This window comes from Moschus berezovskii, chromosome 8, assembly GCF_049115385.1.
Source record: "Moschus berezovskii isolate FMDL1 chromosome 8, NW_MosBer_1.0, whole genome shotgun sequence".
NCBI lineage: Eukaryota > Metazoa > Chordata > Mammalia > Artiodactyla > Moschidae > Moschus > Moschus berezovskii.
The window spans coordinates 63011129-63030856 of NC_142467.1; the positions used below are offsets into that span (position 1 = coordinate 63011129).

General features: G+C 41.8%; 1 protein-coding gene across 1 annotated transcript in view; it reads left to right on the forward strand.

Annotated features, from left to right (window-relative positions):
* Positions 1-19728, forward strand: part of KLHL3 (kelch like family member 3) — a 132135-nt gene that overhangs the window by 92271 nt on the left and 20136 nt on the right. The window contains exons 8-10 of the mRNA XM_055430784.2: positions 6146-6295; positions 18139-18256; positions 18676-18873. Coding sequence (XP_055286759.1) covers positions 6146-6295; positions 18139-18256; positions 18676-18873 — 466 coding nt within the window. The remainder of the gene's footprint in view (positions 1-6145; positions 6296-18138; positions 18257-18675; positions 18874-19728) is intronic.

The window sequence follows — 19728 nt, forward strand, 5'->3', positions numbered from 1 at the left end:
CTGATTGCTGTAGCTAGGACTTCCAGAACTATGTTGAATAACAGTGGTGAAAGTGGACACCCTTGTGTTCCTGATCTTAGGATCAGTTTTCACTTAGCTTTCAGTTTTTCAGCATTGAGAATAATTTTGCTATAGGCTTATCATATATGGCCTTTACTATTTTTAGGTAGGTTTCTTTGGTGCCCATTTTTTAAAGAGTTTTAATCATAAATGGGTGCAGAATTTTGTCAAGGGCTTTTTCTGCATCTATTGAGATTATCAAACGGTTTTTATCTTTCAGTTTGTTAATATGGTGTAGCGCATTGATTTGCATATATTGAAGAATCCTTGCATTCCTGGAATAAACCCAACTTGATCATGCTGTGTGAGCTTTTTGATGTGTTGCTGAATTCTCTTTGCTAAAATTTTGTTGAGGAGTTTTGCATCTATGTTCATCAGTGATATTGGCCTGTAGTTTTCTTTTTTTGTGTCTTTCTTTGTCTGGTTTTGTTATCAGGGTGATGGTAGCCTCATAGAATGAGTTTGGAAGTGTTCCTTCCTCTGCAATTTTTTGAAAGAGTTTTAGAAGGATAGGCATTAGCTCTTCTCTAAATATTTGACAGAATTCTCCTGTGAAGCCATTTGGTCTTGGGCTTTTGTTTTTTTTTTTGGATTTTTGATCACAGCTTCAATTTCAGTGCTTATAATTGGGTTGTTCATAATTTCTATTTCTTCCTGGTTCAGTCTTGGAAGATTGAACTTTTCTACGAATCTGTCCATTTATTCCAGATTATCCATTTTATTGCCATATAGTTGTTCATAATAATCTCTTATAATCCTTTGTATTTTTGCATTGTCTGTTATAACCTCTCCTTTTTCATTTCTAACTTTGTTGATTTGATTCTTCTCTCTTTTGTTCTTGATGAGTCTGGCTAAAGGTTTGTCAATTTTGTTTATCTTCACAAAGAACCAGCTTTTAGTTTTATTAGTCTTTACTATTGTATCTTTCAACTTTTTAAAATTTATTTCTGCTCAGATCTTTATAATTTCTTTCCTTCTACTGATTTGGGGTTTTTTTTGTTCTTGTTTTTCCAGTTGTTTTAGGTGTAAAGTTAGGTTGTCTATTTGATGTTTTTCTTGTTTCTTGAAGTAGGATTGTATTGCTATAAATTTCCCTCTTAGAACTGCTTTTGCTGCATCCCATAGGTTTTGAGTTGTCATGTTTTCATTGTCATTTGTTTCTAGAAGTTTTTTTATTTCCCTTTTTATTTCTTCAGTAACCTGTTGATTATTTAGAAATGTGTTGTTTAATCTCCATGTTTTTGTGTTTCTAACAGTTTTTTTCTTGTAATTGATTTATAGTCTTAGAGCATTGTGGTCAGAGAAGATGCCTGATACAATTTCAATTTTCTTAAATTTACTGAGGTTTGATTTGGGACCCAAGATGTGGTCTATCCTGGAGAATGTTCCATGTGCACTTGAGAAGGTGTATTCTTCTGCATTTGGATGGAATGTCCTGAGGTTATCAATGAGATCATCTCATCTAATGTATCATTTAAGACTGTGTTTCCTTATTAGTTTTCTGTTTTGATGATCTGTCCATTGGTGTGAGTGGGGTGTTAGTCTCCTACTATTATTGTGTTACTGTCAATTTCTCCTTTAATGTCTGTTAGAGATTGTCTTATGTATTGAGGTGCTCCTATGTTGGGTGCATAGATATTTACAGTTATGTCTTCCTCTTGGATTGATCCCTTGATCATTCTGTAGTATCCTTCTTTATCTCTTGTAATCTTTTTTATTTTAAGGTCTATTTTGTCTGATATGAGGATTACTGCTCCAGCTTTCTTTTGCTTCCCATTTGCATGGACTATATTTTTCCATCCTCTCACTTTCAGTCTATATGTGTCTTTAGATCTGAAGTGGGTTTCTGGTAGACAGCATATATATGGGTCTTGTTTTTGAATCCATTCAGCCAGTCTGTGTCTTTTGGTTGGAACATTTAATCCATCTTCATTTAAAGTAATTATTGATATACGTGTTCCTATTGCCATTTTCTTAATTGTTTGGGGTTGATTTTGTAGATCTTTTTTCTTCTCTTGTATTTCTTGATTATATAAGTTCCTTTAATGGCAGGATATATTTAAAGTACTGAAAGGGAAAAATCTACAACTAAGATTACTGTACCCAGCAAGGATCTCATTCAAAATTGATGGAGAAATCAAAAGCTTTTCAGACAAGCAAACATTAAGAGAATTCAGTACCACCAAACCAGCTTTACAACAAATGTTAAAGGAACTTATATAATCAAGAAATACAAGAGAAGAAAAAAGATCTACAAAATCAACCCCAAACAATTAAGAAAATGGCAATAGGAACATGTATATCAATAATTTCTTTAAATGAAAATGGATTCGGAGAAGGCAATGGCAAGCCACTCCAGTACTCTTGCCTAGAAATTCCCATGGATGGAGGAGCCTGGTAGGCTGCAGTCCCTGGGGTCGCTAAGGGTCAGACATGACTGAGCGATTTCACTTTCACTTTTCACTTTCACACATTGGAGAAGGAAATGGCAACCCACTCCAGTGTTCTTGCCTGGAGAATCCCAGGGAATGGGGAGCCTGGTGGGCTTCTGCCTATGGGGTCACACAGAGTCGGACACGACTGAAGTGACTTAGCAGCAGCAGCAGCAGCAGCCATTCCCTTTGGGAAATGCAGAGTTTCTGCTGAAAGTGTATAGGGTTTCTGTTAAGCATGTGGGATTTCCCGTGTATGTTATTTGTTGCTTTTGCCTTGCTGCTTTTAATATTCTATCTTTGTGTTTAGTCTTTGTTAGTTTGATTAGTATGTGTCTTGGCGTGTTTCTCCTTGGGTTTATCCTGTATGGGACTCTGTGCCTCTTGGACTTGATTGACTATTTCCTTTTCCATGTTGGGGAAATTTTCAACTATAATCTCTTCAAAAATTTTCTCATACCTTTTCTTTTTCTTTTCTTCTGGGACCCCTATAATTTGAATGTTGGTGTGTTTGATGTTTCCCAGAGGTCTCTGAGACTATTCCCAGTTCTTTTCATTCTTTTTACTTTCTTCTGCTCTTCAGAAGTTATTTCCACCATTTTATTTTCAGCTCACTGATTTGTTCTTCTGCTTCAGATATTCTGCTATTGATTCCTTCTAGAGTATTTTTAATTTCAGTAATTGTGTTATCTGTCTTGGTATGTTTATTCTTTAATTCTTCTAGGTCTTTGTTAATTGATTCTTGCATTTTTTCCATTTTGTTTTCAAGGTTTTTGATCATCTTTACTATCATTATTCTGAATTCTTTTTCTAGTTTGCCTATTTCCTCTTCATTTATTTGGACTTCTGTGTTTCTAATTTGTTCCTTCTTTTGTGTAGTATTTCTCTGCCTTTTCATTTTTTTTAACTTATTGTGTTTGAGGTCTCCTTTTCCCAGGCTTCAAGGTTGAATTCTTTGTTCCTTTTGGTTTCTGCCTTCCTAGCTTGGTCCAATGGTTTGTGTAAACTTCATATAGGGTGAGATTTGTCCGAGTTTTTGTTTGTTTGTTTGTTTATTTTTCCTCTGATGGGCAAGGTTGAGTGAGGTGGTAATCCTGTCTGCTGATGATTGGGCTTGTATTTTTGATTTGTTTGTTGTTTAGATGAGGCGTCCTGCACAGGGTACTCCTGGTGGTTGGGTGATGCTGGGGCTGTGTTCAGTTGGTTTCCTTTGTGTGAGTTCTCACTATTTGATACTACTTAGGGTTAGTTCTCTGGTAGCATCTTGGAGTCAGTGCTCCCACTCCAAAGGCTTAGGGCTTGATCTCTTTACAGACTGTTCTCAATGGATTTCCCTTCCTTGCTGAGCTTCAAAGCTGGTTTTCCTAATAAGTGAAGTCCAAGGTCACAAGCAGTAAGTGGAAGAGGCGAGGTGCAAATCCAAATCTGCCTCCCCCTAGAGCCTGTGCTCTGCACAACCCAGTGGCATATGACAACATCCACAAGGGAGAGATCATGAAGGAATTGATTTCTCTTGGCAGTAGTAAAAATATCTTTAAAATACCAGGTATAAAACATTTCAGTCCACCAGATGCTTATTTAATTTAAAAAAATAAATTTTTATGAAGCTGCTCTGAGAAGTAGTTTTGTGTTTGTTAATGCCTGTTTATATTCTGGAAAAAGTAGAAGCCAACTTCAGGCCACAAAAGGTAGAAACTGAGAAGAAAAAGGCTCTCTTCTCTAACACTTGGTCATGAAAATCCTGATTCATTCTTGCAAAAATTGTACTGGATCATCACTCACATATATTGCCAAGAGTTCAGTCTAGAAGTCATATGAAGGGGAAGACTGACAAATCAGAAAGTACCTACAGGATGGTAACCAGAATGGTGGGGCTTCTGAACTTCACAGAAGGAACAACTGAAGTAGCTGGGGAATATTCAGCCTTCCAAGATCTTGGCAGCTGAGAAATAAAAGGCAGAGGGAGGGAGCGCGGGGCAGGAACAGCACCTAGGCATGTGCCCATAGCGGTGACTGCCTGAGGTTCCCAGGAGCAGAGGGCTAAAAGTCCTGCGACTGGACAAAACATCTTTATTAATCAAAATAAGAACCATTACCATCAACACATTTTTGCCAATGAGAAATAAGGTTGTTTATTCCTGTGGCATAAAAATCCATGCTTCAGGATTCAAAGAACTCTTGGAGAGCGTTTTCTGCCTCCTCCTGGTGGTGGAAGTGTTTTCCCTGCAAAAAGTTGTTGAGATTCTTGAAGAAGTGGTAGTCAGTTGGTGAATGTGGCGGGTGAGGCAAAACTTCATAGCCCAGTTTGTTCAACTTTGGAAGTGTTGGTTGTGTGATGTGTGGTCACTGTTGAGTGTTGTCATGGGGAAGAATTGGGCCCTTTCTGTTGACCAGTGCTGGCTGCAGGCATTGCATTTTTGGGTGCATCTCATTGATTTGCTGAGCATACTTGTCAGATGTATTGGTTTCACCAGGATTCAGAAAGCTGTAGTGGATCGGACTGGCAGCAGACCACCAAACAGTGACCATGACCTGTTTTTGGTGCAAGTTTGGTTTTGGGAAGTACTTTGGAGTTTCTTTGTGGTCTAACCACTGAGCTGGTTGTTGCCAGTTGTTATATAAAAGCCACTTTTCATCACACATCACAATCCAATTGAGAAGATCATTGCAAGTTCATTGTTATTGTATAGAATAAGAAAAGACACTTCAAAGCAATGATTTTTTTTTAAAGTTTTGATCAGCTCATGAGGCACCCACTTATCGAGCTTTGTCACTTTTCCAATTTGCTGAACGACCATAGAATGGTCAGCATTGAGATCTTCGGCAACTTCTTATGTAGATGTAAGAGGATCAGCTTCGATGATGGTTCCCAGTTGGTCGTTGTCAACTTCCAATGGCTGGCCACTGCGCTCCTCATCTTTAAGACTCTTGTCTCCTTTGTAAAACTTCGTGAACCATCACTGCACTGTACGTTCATTAGCAGTTCCTAGGCCAAATGCATTGTTGACGTTGTGAGTTGTCTCCACTGCTTTACGACCCATTTTGAACTCAGATCACTCAAATTTGGTTTTTGGCTAACATCATTTCTATAGTCTAAAATAAATATAAATAGCAAGTAATTAGTAATTAGCAAAGAAAATATAAAGTGAGAAATGCACATTAAAATGATGTATAACATAACCACATTTATCTAAGAATGTATTCCGATATCAAACAGCAAAGTTCAGCAGAGCAAAACTGCAATTACTTTTGCACCAACCTAATACATTCCAATCAGGGGGCATGTGGAAAGAAGCCGTAGGGACAATAAATTGTCTTTATATTATTTACGTTTACAAGAAAATACAACGTGTGATGTTGTGGGGTACTTTAAAATGCCTGCCTTGCATCTTACAGATGAGGAAACTGAGGATCAGAGGAGGTAAGTGGGAGAGCTGGGATTTGATGCCAGAGCTTCATCACTTTCTCCGTTGCACTCTTGAGATACAGGAGTTGGGCACCAGGCTGTAACTGGACCTTGGTCTTGGGGTTTGAGACAATGCAGTGTGGGAATGGATGAGTGTGGGAGCACAGAAATGACTCAGCCCAGGGAGATGGCTTAGGAAATGGGGCTGAACTCTGCCCCGGGATCACCTGTGGGTTATTACCTTTAGACAGTTGAAGAAGAAGCTTTGATAAAGAATAACAACACCTGTAAGGACTTCCTCATCGAGGCCATGAAATACCATCTGCTCCCTCTGGATCAGAGGCTCTTGATTAAAAACCCAAGGACCAAGCCCAGGACTCCAGTCAGCCTGCCCAAGGTAAGTCCCAGCCTACTACCAAGAGTTGAGACTGTGACCTTGGAAAATGACCTTGCACACCTGCCTCCAAGTCTCTCCTCACCCACGGCGGCCCTGCATCTCAGTTGTATTTACCACCTAGGAGATGGAGTCTGCTGGTTCTTCTTGAATCTGCTGGTACCTCTCTCTTCCAGGGTCTTCCTTTCCTAAGAGTGTCAAGGTAACTTTCAGTGTCACCAGGGAGGTTTGAGAAGAACTCAGGACTCTTTTCTTCTTCTGTCTTTCTTGTTTCACACCAGGGTTTGGGCTCTGTTTCATTTGGAAGCAGAGGAATGACTGTGCAAGTTTTGACTTAGTGGTGGCCACAACAATCCTCTCTCTAGGCCATTCTTTGAGTCAGAATAGCCCTAATCTGGTTTCTCCCCTCACCACAGAGCCAATAAGGACAATTAGGGCTGCCAGAGGAGAGAAGGGCCCTTAAGGAGCCCGACAGGTAATAAGGCAGGGGAAAGGAATGGGGGAAATGAAAGCATGTGAGGGAACCAGGGGGAGGGACGGGTGAGCATAGGAGGGGACACCATGATGGAGAGTCTATGCTGGGTGCTGGCTGCTCTGGTTCCCTGTGAGTCCCCTTCTCTCCCCAGTCCTCAGGTCCCTCACCTCCAGAATGGAAAGGATGCTACAATATATAGTCTGTAAAGGCTGTATATTTCTGGCTTGGCATTTGCATCATCCTTCCAGGATCCTAACATATGAAATCTATGGGGGAGGTCCCAGCCAACCCAGGAGGAAGGGTGGAGGAAAGGGGTGAGTCATGTTGGCGCATCCATTACAAGCAGTGAACTCGGGGGTTATGTCGACCCTCGCCTTGCCCTCTTCTTCCCCTTTGTGGTTTGCCTCACTCCTCACCTGCTGCTTCCAGGAAGGGTTTCACAGGGAAGCATGTTGTCCGAGACCCAGTGTTTGGGTTTTCCAAGGTTTGCTGCTCCTTCTCTCCATTCTGCTGGGTGACACCCGATCATGGAGAACATAGTGGTTGCAATGTGAATGTCCCAGATAATAATAGAAGCAGCTGACATTATTGAGTACTTACTGTGCACCAGGCAGTGAACGGAAGTATCACATAGAAGGTAGAAGTAATTACCCTAGTTCAGCAAGGAGGAAGCTGAAGGCCAGAGATATTAAGGAACTTGCCTGAAGTCAACACAGCTAATGTGGTAGAACCCGATTTTGAATTGAGTTTTTCTCCCCCTCCAAACCTATTCTTGAACCCATACTATCTTGTACCTGCTCCACCTTTGTAAACCTGAGAGTTTTACCTACCTGTTTGCCACCTGTTGCCAGTGCTGGCTAGAAGGGCAACTACAGGGCATGGACTGCTGTCTGATGGACCATTTGCCTTACTGCATGTTAATGTGTTTTGTTGGAATATTGCATTGAAATGTCTTCATATTTTTCAAAGTGAAAATAACTTTATTATAGAAATATGTGCTCATTGTAGGTTATTAAAAGGATACTGCAATTTGGAAATAAAGTAAAAACCACCTGAAACCCCTTCACCCAGGGACAATCACTTTGGTGAATTTTTCTTCTTTACGTATCTCTGCGCACTTATTCACAAATAAATCAAAACACACTTTTAGATAAATGGACTCTTGCTACACAGATTGAAATCTTTTTTGTCTACTCAACCAAGTGTCACAGACTACTTTCAGTGTTATCAGTATGGGTAAAACCAGCATTTAAATAGTAATGGGGTACAGCATTTAATTATATTTATGTACTGTTATTTATGTAACTGATGGACCTTTCAATAATTTCCAACTTTAGATATCTAAACATTTATATGTCAGATATCCTTTTAAAGAGGGCATCTTGTTTTGGTTTGCTTTTCTTTAGTTGTGAATAAGGTTAATCTTGGTTTCATGGGATTTTTGGCATTTGTTTTGGGTTGGGCATGGAACTTTTCTGTTCATGTCCTTTTCCCATGTTTTTTGTTGGATTGTATGTTTTTTTTTTATTAATGGTTTTTAGATGTGCTTTTAAAAGAGTTTAGGTCTTTGTATGTATTTTAATATTTTTTTCTTAGTTTTCCGTTTGTCTCTAAATTTGTTTATAACATTTTGAAATCCCGAAAAAATAATAGGTAGTCAAATTGATCTATCTTTTGCTTGATTCACTTAGAATTGGTTTTTGTGCAAGGAGTGAGAATAGGAATTCAGTTTTGTTTGTATGGTAAGTCATGAGCCAGTTGCCTCAAAGTTATTTTATTCAATAGTTTTCCTCTTTCCCATGGACTTGAATGTCACCTTCAATTATGGTCTGAATTTCCACCAGCTTTGTTTCTGGAGAATACTGATTCTAAGGTACACTGTTGTGTTGTTTTGTGTGCAGGCTGTTTCTTACACCCTGGGTTTTCAGCTGGCCTTGTTGCTTGTCTGTGACTTTTCTCTTTGGAAGCTGAGTTTCTCATCCTTTCTGATATCAGGGTAAAGATGTGTTTTCCCGGTGAGTGTATTCTGGAGCTAAGAAAGTGGTACATCACTGGCCCATTTTCTTTGTGTGGTAACCATAACCAGTGACCTCTCCTTTTTCTAGGCTCCCCATCTGGGTGTTACCACATACACCCACAAAAAAACAGTTTTGAAAATCAAAGCCAAGTTTGTGTCTGGGCCTGAACTAAACAGCCCGACTCCCGGCCTCAGCAACACACCTTGTCCCCCTTCCCAGATACTTTGTCTGTAGTTGAGCAGAGGCCACCCCTTGTTTCAGGAAGCCAAAGATGTCCCCATGTTGCCTCTACTCCTTGAGAACCATTTGTTTTCCAATGACATGTTTAGATTTCTGGGCACATAGCCTTCTATAGGCAACTGGAACCATGATTTCCTTTGAATCTGTTGAAGGGATTAAAAAAAAAAAAAAAGGCATGGCTACTCTTTGCCTCATCGTTCCCCCAACTTTAATCCTTGAATGAGGTAAGATTGTATTGTCCACCCTGCTTCTCAAACTCTTACTCCTGTTACTACCGCGTGGAGACTTACATTAACAGGATCCCTGCTGCAGGGTTGAGGAATGGGGTGTGCTGAGGGGAGCTGTGACTGTGAAGATTACAGACTGCTGCTGCTGCTGCTGCTGAGTCACTTCAGTCGTGTCCGACTCTGTGTGACCCCATAGACGGAAGCCCACCAGGCTCCCCTGTCCCTGGGATTCTCCAGGCAAGAACACTGGAGTGGGTTGCCATTTCCTTCTCCGATGTGTGAAAGTGGAAAGTAAAAAGTGAAAGCAAAGTCGCTCAGTCATGTCCGACCCTTAGCGACCCCATGGACTGCAGCCCACCAGGCTCCTCCATCTATGGGATTTTCCAGGCAAGAGTACTGGAGTGGCTTGCCATTGCCTTCTCCGGAAGATTACAGACTGTGCTCATTAAATTGTAACAATAATAGGTCAGTGTAGTCATGTCCCTACTCTATAGAATTTGCTCAGAGACGCTAAGTAACTTGCCCAGTTACACAGCTAGAAAGTATAGAACTGGGGTTTTAACGAGGTCTGTTCCATTCCAAATTGCCTCTAGGAACAGGTTTTCAGGTTTTGGTGGCAGATGAAAAGATTCTTTTCTTTCTCCTCCTTTTATTTTTTTTTCTTTTTCCTTCTCTCCCCTCTTCCATTTACCCTTTCTTCTCTCCTTCCCTTCATTTTTCCTTTCTTTTTTTCTTTTTCTTTCTCAGCAAAATATTCTTTCATTACAGCACTATAATATCTCATTCATCTTATTAAGGGATGCATTTCTAATACATTTATTTCTTTAAGTCGAGACTTTATATTTTTAGTGCACTTTTAGATTCATAGCCAAATTGAGGGTAAGGTAGAGATTCCCCATATACCTTCTGCCCCTACAGTGTGTTAGCTTCCCTCATCAACATCCTAGATTATTTTCTTTTAGGTTTATTGAGGTATAATAATTTATTCACAGTAAGATTTGCTTTCTTCTAGGGAAGCAGTTTGATGAATTTTGACAACTATACACAGTCATATAACCATCATCTTCATCAAAATATGGAATATTTTAATCACTCCAAAAAATTCTCTTGTGTTGCTTTGTAGTCAAACCCCTTCTCCCACCCCCACCTCCTGATAGCTGCTGATCTGATTTCTGTCCTTACAGTCTTCTCTTTTCTAGAATGTCATATAAATATAATTATGCCATATGCAGCTTTTTGATCTTGCCTTATATCTTTTAGCATCGTGCTTTTGGGATTCATCCATGTTGTTTCTTGTATCAGGAGTTCATTCCTTTTTATTTCCAAGGAATAGTCCATTGTATGAATGTATTATACTTTGTTTATCCATTTATCAGTTGATGGATGTTTGGTGTCCAGTCTTTTAGCTTTTACAGATAAAGCTGCTTTGAACAGTCACTTAGAGATCTTTGTGTGGACATATGTTTTAATTTCTCTTGGGTAAATACATTCTCTTGGGAATAGGATTGTTGGGCTGAGTGACAATTATATGTTTAACTTTTTAAGAAATTGTTAAACTATTTGTTTAGATGATGGTGCCATTGTGCTTTCCAGCAGCAATGTATGTGAGTCTTTGTTACTCCATTGTCTTACCATATTTGTATTATCTATTTTTTAAAAAATAAAAATTGGCCATTCTAGTAGGTATGTGGTTGCATCTCACTGTGGCTTTAGTGTACATTTCTCTGGTTAATGACGTCAAACGTCTTTTCACGTGCTTATTTGTCATTTGTATGTCTTCTTTGGTGAAATCTGTGTTCAAATATTTTCACATTTAAAAAATTATTTTCTATTTATTGACTTCTAAGAGTTCTTTATGAGTCTGGTCAACTCAAGAGTCTTTGCTTTTGACCATGACATGGTACTAACCCCACATGGATATCTGTAGCAGGTCTAATTGCTGAGCATGTGCCAGGCACTGGGCTGAGTGATTTACATTTATTACCTCATAGGATTGTCAAACCTGTCATCATCCTCCTTTTATGCATGAGGAAACTGAATCTCATGTTATGTTACCTTCTCGCTATGTATTATTATCACTTTCTGCATTATACGTTACCCTAACCTTGGTGGCTTAACACAGCAGCTGTTTATCTCACAGTTTCTGTGAGCAGGGATCCTGGAGGAGCTTAGCTGTATCGTCCTGGTGCAGGACCTCTTGTTAGGCTGTATTCAAGCTGCTGGTTTGCACTGCAGTCCCCTCCAGGCTCGTTTAGGGAGGATCTGATTCTAAGCTCACTCTCGTGGTTGCTAATAGGCATCAGTTCCCCAACCCAGGCCCTTCTCCATAAGCTACTTGGGTGTTCTCAACACATGGCAGCTGACTTCCCTCAGAGTGAGTAATTGCTACAGTAAAAGAATGGGAAAGCCCGCCCGTGATGGGAGTTGTAGTCTTTCAATAACCTTCTTTCGAAGTGATATTCCGTCACCTCTGCTACAGTATATTTGCTGGGAGCAAGTCAGCAAATCTAGCCCACGCTCAAAGGAGGGGTGGTGATTAGGTTCCATGTCTTGAGTGGAGGAGTACCAAAGAATTTGTGATGTGTCTATAAGCATAGCTAGGCTGAGCTGAGATTTAACAGAGTGATTCCAGACCATGCCTCCACACTTTACAAAAGCATTTCAGCTGAATACTGGGTAGAAAGAAACCCAGTTCTTACCTTCTGAGGACTTTTAAGAAGTCCTTCTGAGAGAGCGAGGTAGAAATATTGAAGTGGCCAAATGAGGAAGAAGAGAAGTTAGGAGACAATGGGGCTCCCTGGAGGAGTGGCCAGCGGAATTCCAGGGGCCAGCAGGTTTGGGCTTTCATGAGTTCAGTCCAAGTTGGCTTTCTGACAAAGCTGACTTTGAGAAACTAAGCGGTGGAGAGAGATTTGTACTGTTCTCAGCAATTCTCAGCAGTGAACTGTTCGCCAGCCAAATCCTCTCCCTGGAAGAAGCAAGACTCTGCCTTGAGATAGCTGCAGAGGCTAATAAGGGATTTTTTTCTTGTGCCTTATACACTGATCATACTGACACATTCGAGCCGGAACAGCTAATAGCCTCGTCTGAGCTCCCACACATTCACCGCCCAGCACTTTCCCCACGGCTGGGTTGCCATGGACAACTAGGGGCTGTCTCCCAGACACTCACAACACTCCTACGTTACCGTGTGCTGCAGATGGTAGCAGAGAAATGAGATTTCAGGAAGATGGAAATAAACCCTTTAGAGATGTACTGAATCTGGCACTTTTCACTGTCATCTTAGTTCAGTTGACATCTCTATTAAACTTTTAGATGACACCAAAAGCTCATTTGGGCTGATAGTGGGTGGCTTCCTCCTAGGTTGGGCTGTCCTACTTTCAGAAGATAGTGTTGGAACCAAAGCTTGTTGGCAGGGTGGGTTGGATGACTTCTCTCCTGGGCCAGGCTGGTGAGTGGACACTGCTCTTCCCTCATCTTGATCCTTTCAATAGACCCAGGCTGCACCTTGGAAAACACTCTGGGGGCTTGAAAAAGCCCCATCATTATCCCTGGAGATATTGGTGCTCACTCTCCCATTCACAGATCATAAGTATCCTTTTCTACTGTTTGTTGAGAATCTGTTTTTTAGCAACTGTTTTAAATGGTAGTAATGATGCTGGCATTGATCTAATAATAGAAGCTAACATTTAGTGTGTGCTCTTTACCAAGCTATGTGCTAAATGACTTATATCATGTAAGCCTCCTGACACCCATGGCGGAAGTATCTTGTCATCCTGGTATTTTAGGTAGTGGAAGTGAGCTTGGCAAGGGTAAGTGGCTGCCCATGTTCACATAGTGAGTTAGTGACGGGGCTGGTGTTTGAGCACAGATGTGTCTGACCCCAAAGTCTACTTCCCACTCGTGCTCTCCTCTCCTGGATATTGCTCTTGTGTTGCTGTTTCTCCACCCCTCATTTCTGCATCCTGGCTGAAGTCCTTGCCTGGAGCACCTGTTGCTCAGGAACCTGCTGGGACAAGTCTTCTGCCTCAACCTCGACATGCTCCTTCGGATGAATTTTTGGTGTTAGCCCTGCGGCCCCACGCACCAGGGTAAGAGAGACTCGCTTCCTGCCCTGGCCCGAGGGACCGACTGGCTGGGCCTGCCTTCTGCCCAGCTCACCGGTCGTGGAAGAGAGTTTGGACACACACTCTACCTTTGCCTGATGAACACAGTGTGCAGAGCCTAGTTCATTCCACTCACCTGAGTCTGTGAGTTAGGGTCTGGGTCCTGCTGGGAAGTTCTGCGCTGTTCACTTACTGCCCCTTTTCTGGCCAGTCTTTGCTCCCTAATGGCTCTTGTATAGAGCAGTTGTTAGATCTTAAGGAGGGGCAACAGGCTTGGCCCCACTGGTCACACTGGTAGAGTCAGACTCATCCAAGTGAAAGAAATAGTATGACGTGTTTTTGTTTTTAAAAGCCATGTTGTTATGCTGGGAGTGCAGTTTCCTTCCTAAGAAATCATATAGTCTTTCCATAGTTTAACATCCCTGAAGCAAATGACCACTTTGCTTTCTAAAATGAGGGTGTTTTCCTAGGGAGTCACCCAGTAGCTGTGCCCTGTCCAGTCTGGCTCACCAACGTTGTGTCACCAGAACTCCCTCCCCACCAGGAGATCTGCAACCTTCTATACCGTGATGACTGAGACTTGGGTCAGGACCCTGGGTGCCCTGTCGGACTCCCAAGTACAATGCTGATCTTGCATGTGATTAAGTTTGGTCTAGCATGATTGTTCGGAGAAGGCAGTGGCAACCCACTCCAGTACTCTTGCCTAGAAAATCCCATGGACGGAGGAGCCTGGTAGGCTGCAGTCCATGGGGTCGCTAAGGGTCGGACACGACTGAGTGACTTCACTTTCACTTTTCACTTTCACACATTGGAGAAGGAAATGGCAACCCACTCCAGTGTTCTTACCTGGAGAATCCCGGGGACGGGGGAGCCTGGTGGGCTTCTGTCTATGGGGTCACACAGAGTCAGACACGACTGAAGTGACTTAGCAGCAGCAGCAGCATGATTGTTAGCCTGAAACTAGTTCTTTAGTTATTTTGTGATTCCCATATGACAGCTGATAGTTCTTAACTCAGAGTTAGTTACCTTGAAGGATAAATGTTAAAAATTGTGATCATTAAGCAATCTGATTTGATTCACTAATTTGTATTAAAGACATTACACATCTTTAGTAAAGTGAGACTTAGGATGTTGGGGAAAGAAAGAAATATGCCTATTGAACTCTTTGGGCCTGAGTTTTGCTGGAAATGTCAAATGTGGGCTTGCAAGAAAGAACGGATCAAGTCTCTTCTTGCCCTGACAAACTGTGGTTTCTTTAAGTAGTGGGAAGTTTGCAGTTTCCGAGATGTAATACATGTAAACTCTGGGGAGTACTCGTTTTTATCTAATTGGTTGCTAGGTTCAGGTATCTATGGAAACAACTATCCATTAGTAGTCAAGATAGGAAATTTGTTCTTGTTTACACTGCACAATTACATGGCGATGAGCATAGTGCTCCATGTATGATGGCTTTCTGCAAGACCTGCCATAGAAATTGGGTTTCTTATGCTTATGAGAGAAGCAGAAAGCACACCTATTCCTCCCTCTGCCTTGAGGTGCCTCCACATTTTCAGAAACTAATGATTTGCAAAGCCTCATGATTACTCTTCCCAGGTCATTGTATAGCCTCTCACCAGTGGTTTTATGGGCTCAGAGGCAAGTTTATTTTGAAAACCGTCTTCTGTATCATTTTTGTCTGTGTACATCAAATTTTTGCATTTCTTTAATATTGTTTCTGTGTTACTATGGAAATTCTCAGAGATGAGTGCTGGATTTTCTCCAATATGAATGTACTGATATCTCCCTACTTTGGTGGAAGATAGTTGCTGGGACATGGTTAAGTCACCTGAAGCTTTGCCTTTTTTTGTTTATGGAAAAAGCCTTGATAGCTTCTGCAAAGAATTCATAGCTTCTGTCTTCTGGTGGTTGAATCAAAAGATGGGAAAAGCTCCCTCTTTTTCTGTTTGTTTTCTTCAAATTCTGTCCCTAGAATTGTAATCTGGTGTCCAACATGCCTTAATCCAAGAAAGAGATATTCTGGCTAATATTTTTTTAAACTGTGCTTTTTTCATTTAACTCTTTGCATGTGGTCTTTACTATTCATTTATTCTAAATAAATATCTGAGTCATTACTTTTACCTGGTACCCTAAGGCCCAAGGATTATTTTAGTAATTGAGGCAGATATTTTTTTGTTGTTGTTGTGCTGGCAGGGCTCACTCTCTAGAAGGGAAGACAAAGTTGCCAGACAGAGCATAAAATTGGGCACTTTTAAGTGGGAGAACCCTAGGCGCATGTGATCTTGGGGAAGGACCTGTGATTCAGCTTTGGAGGTCAAGAGGTTCTCTTGGAGGAAGTGATGTGTAAATTGAGACCTGGAAGATAAGCAGGTGTTAGAGGAGGGGGATCAGGTTGGGGAAGAGTATTATAAGAAGAGGAAACAACTTGTGTGAGGATTTTGGGTACTTGAGATCATTGCAGAAAGAAAGCTAAAAACTAGTTTTATTCCTACTTAGTCCCAAAATCAGATATCACAGAAAATCCTTGAAATGGTTTGACTTCATTTTAACTTTACCAACTCAAAACCAGAAAGGCAGTACAAATTCTAGGTATGTTTATGAACTTAGGTCATTCAGCCCTGGAGAAAGAAGTTGGGCATTGTCTGAAGTTTGCCAGGAGGCTGTGTTCATTAACGTCCCCTTTTGAACTGTTCGTGGATCTCAGCCAAGAATTACCGAAAGGAAATAATTAGAATTCTGCATCTCTCTGAAAAGGACTGCTCCTGACACAGAGCAGCGGACCCCCTGAGCAAGGAAAGTCAAATGCAGAACATTTATTTCTGGAGGTAACAGCATCCCTGAACCTGGACTATGTGTCCTGGGTTCCTTGGGGATTGTCCAGAAGTCAGAACTGAATTCTGAGTTTTTGAACACTGGTCACTCACATTTGGTCACAGAAGAGCTGCAGACTAACTCTGATGACCATTGACCACCCACATGGGCAGTGGGTGAGCTGGTTCTAGAATCCTAGGGCATAAATAATTGATCTTGAGCAATGGTGGTCAGCCCTATATCTGTCTCCCTCTATGGTGGATAATGTTCAGCTGAGGGGTGTGCTCCTGTGTGCTGACACAGATTTTGATGATCACTCTTCTCCCCAGAATCACTTTGAGGAGGAGTAAAGAACACTATGATAAGTATAATGGCAAAAATGGTTAATGGCACATCATCAGGAAATCCCTATATTTGTGGGAATAAAACAGTGATTATCAAAGTATGACTCTTGGAATTGCATCATCAACATCAACTTGTTAGAAATGTGTATTCTCAGGCCCACTTCAGACCTACTAAACCAGAAACTCTGCGGGTGAGGCCCAGCAGTTTGTGTCTTAACAAGCCCTCAAGGGGATTCTGATGCACACTGAAGTTTGAGATCCACTGGGGTAAATAAGACAAGCCTCAGGTAATGAGAAGATCCTGTGACTTACATTGATTGTCTGTCTGTGACTTCATCTCTTTCTCTCCACTTAAGAAAGGGTATTGGAATGAGTGAGTGAGAGTAATGTCATTGTGGGACAGCCATGAATTTGTATAAGCTTATTGAAATATGTAAAATTTTGTTAACTCTGGTGCTTTAATTTTTATTTATTAATAGCTCATGACAATTGTCATAGCGATGGGGATACCACAATGGAGTGATAACGTTCTGTTGCTACAGCCATAACAGTGACTTTTTTTTTTTTTAATACTACATCCTACACTAAGACATATGCCTAAATTGCTTTCCAGGAGACACATACATGTATGTATAACCAGAACAAGTATTTCATGAGATAACATCCTTATGGTATTTTCTGTGCTGTTCTATTAAAAGTATGCTGATTGAAACTTTTAAAAATTGATTTCATGACCCACCAAAGAAATGTAACCTGCAGTTTGAAAACCACTGTGTAGTGAGCTGTCCTGGCATAGACCCTGTCTTTAGAGTGGGGCAGTGAGCAGCAGGGAGGGGCTGCCTTCACCTGTGTCAGATGCAGTTGGCCTTCAGTCTCTCTTCTGGTGCTCTTAGCTGTGTGACCTTGGGTAGTTTCCCTACGTTCTCTGAGCTTTACTTTCCTGACCTATCAATGTGGATGGTGATATCTACCTCACTGAGTTGTGGTGACAGAGGAATGACAACATACTTCACATGATGACTGGAAGTGGTAGCCACTACCTTACTTGTAGAAATAGTACTAGTAACATTATTTTTCAGAACATCGTCAGTTACATACATTTTTGTGGTAACCACCGCAAAACTGTTTTTGAATTTTTTTCCTATACTCCAATGAATAAGTACCCCCCTACAGTCTATGCATTCAAAAATATTTTTGAATTAATTTTATCTTAAAAATGCATCCAAATTCTATACTCTATTCCAAAATACATTCAAATGTTGAGATATGTATATAAATATTTTGTTTCAATATAAAATTTAGTCTCCTTGCCCCCAATCCTTAAGGACATGCAGATTGTAGAAGATGCCCCAGGTGGCTGCACATGCCCCCAGTACAACTGTGAGTAGGGGCACTTGGAAAGCATAGACTTAATGATTGTGTTTCTGTGGGAAGATGTTCACTAGATTTTTCTTGAATATTCATACTTGTTGGTGATCAGGGGCAGCATCTTCATGTATGTAGCTCTGTAAACTGGCATTTCAGATTGTCCACGGACCCTGAGCAGTGAGCATGTATGTAGCAGGGATTGGTGACCCATGAGTCTAGATGTTGGGGCAGCCAGCTAATGTCCACTTGTCTCTCTGGAGGTCATGATCGTGGTTGGTGGCCAGGCACCCAAGGCCATCCGCAGTGTGGAGTGCTATGACTTTGAGGAGGATCGCTGGGACCAGATCGCTGAGCTTCCCTCCAGGAGATGCAGAGCAGGTGAGCTGCGTGGTCTCCCAGTGTGCCGGCTGTCCCCTAGCCCCCACTCCCACACTGCAGGTCTCTGCAGGGTGCTGAAATTCTGCTCCCTGTTTCTGAAAACATTGTGCATTCCACACTCCCTTCCTTTCCCTTCCCTACCTGCACACTTTCTAGCTGTACCTTCTGGGGTCAGTTCTTATGTGCTTAGGGACTTCAGTCTAATGCAAATATTTGCTTGACACAAAATTAGCAATGCAAATCTGAGAAGAAATCCAATGAATCCCATAGTGACTTCCAAATATCACAAGTTGGAGATCACCTTCTCTGTTAAACTACCGGTATTTATATGCCTACCTCATTCCCACATTGTCAATTATCAAAATGTGAGTCATCAGCCGTTTGAGATGACCTTGATGCCTTGGTTTCCTGTGCCTCAGGTGTGGTGTTCATGGCTGGCCATGTGTATGCTGTGGGCGGGTTCAATGGCTCACTGCGTGTGCGGACAGTAGACGTGTATGATGGGGTGAAGGACCAGTGGACATCCATCGCCAGCATGCAGGAGCGCCGGAGCACGCTGGGTGCAGCTGTGCTCAATGACCTGCTCTATGCCGTGGGGGGCTTTGATGGCAGTACTGGTAGGTCCCGGACTCAGTCACTGTCCAGTCTGAGACATGCACTCCATGGTACTCTGGTTTGAAGCTCCCCAGGTGGCACAGCAGTAAAGAATCCTCCTGCCAATGCAGGAGACATAAGAGACGAAGGTTCGGACCCTGAGTTGGGAAAAAATCCCCTGTTGTAGGAAATGGCAACCTACTCCAGTATTCTTGCCTGCAGAAATACATGGACAGAGAAGCCTGGCAGGTTACAGTCCAAGGGGTCACAAAGAGTCAGACACAACTGAATAACTGAACCCACAACCCTGGTTTGCTCAGCCAGCTCTTGGGCCAACCTTTGGTCTCTCTGTAGCTACTGTCCCAAGAACATACCCATCCTTCCTCCTCTCCCAGCTTGTGAGTCAGAGTCACACCTTCCTACACACACAATACTGTCCATGTGTTGTCATTTCTAGGTTCCAGGAAGTACCCCACCCTCAGAAGAGGCCCTTTTTTCCTTTCTACTGTCTGGGAACTCATTTACTCCACAGATAAAACATAGAGCAAGCTCAACTGGAGGGTGTCTCAGGACTGTGATCTGAACACTCTGCGGAACAGATGGGAGAGCTGAAGTTCAGTTGTGGGAAGAGACTGGCTTGAGTCACACAGCCTTTGTCCATTGCCCTTTCTGCTGCCCCACCAAAGCTGTGCAAGGCTGTGACACTGCAGAAGCATCTCCTTGCTCCTGGTGTTCATCTTGCTCCAAAGTCAGAATCAGAAACTATTAATACTAGTGGACATGGACTTGGAGAAATTATCTTGTCTCTGTAGACACTTAACTCTTTTGGTCCCCAGTTCAGTTCAGTTCAGTCGCTTAGTCGTGTCTGACTCTCCGTG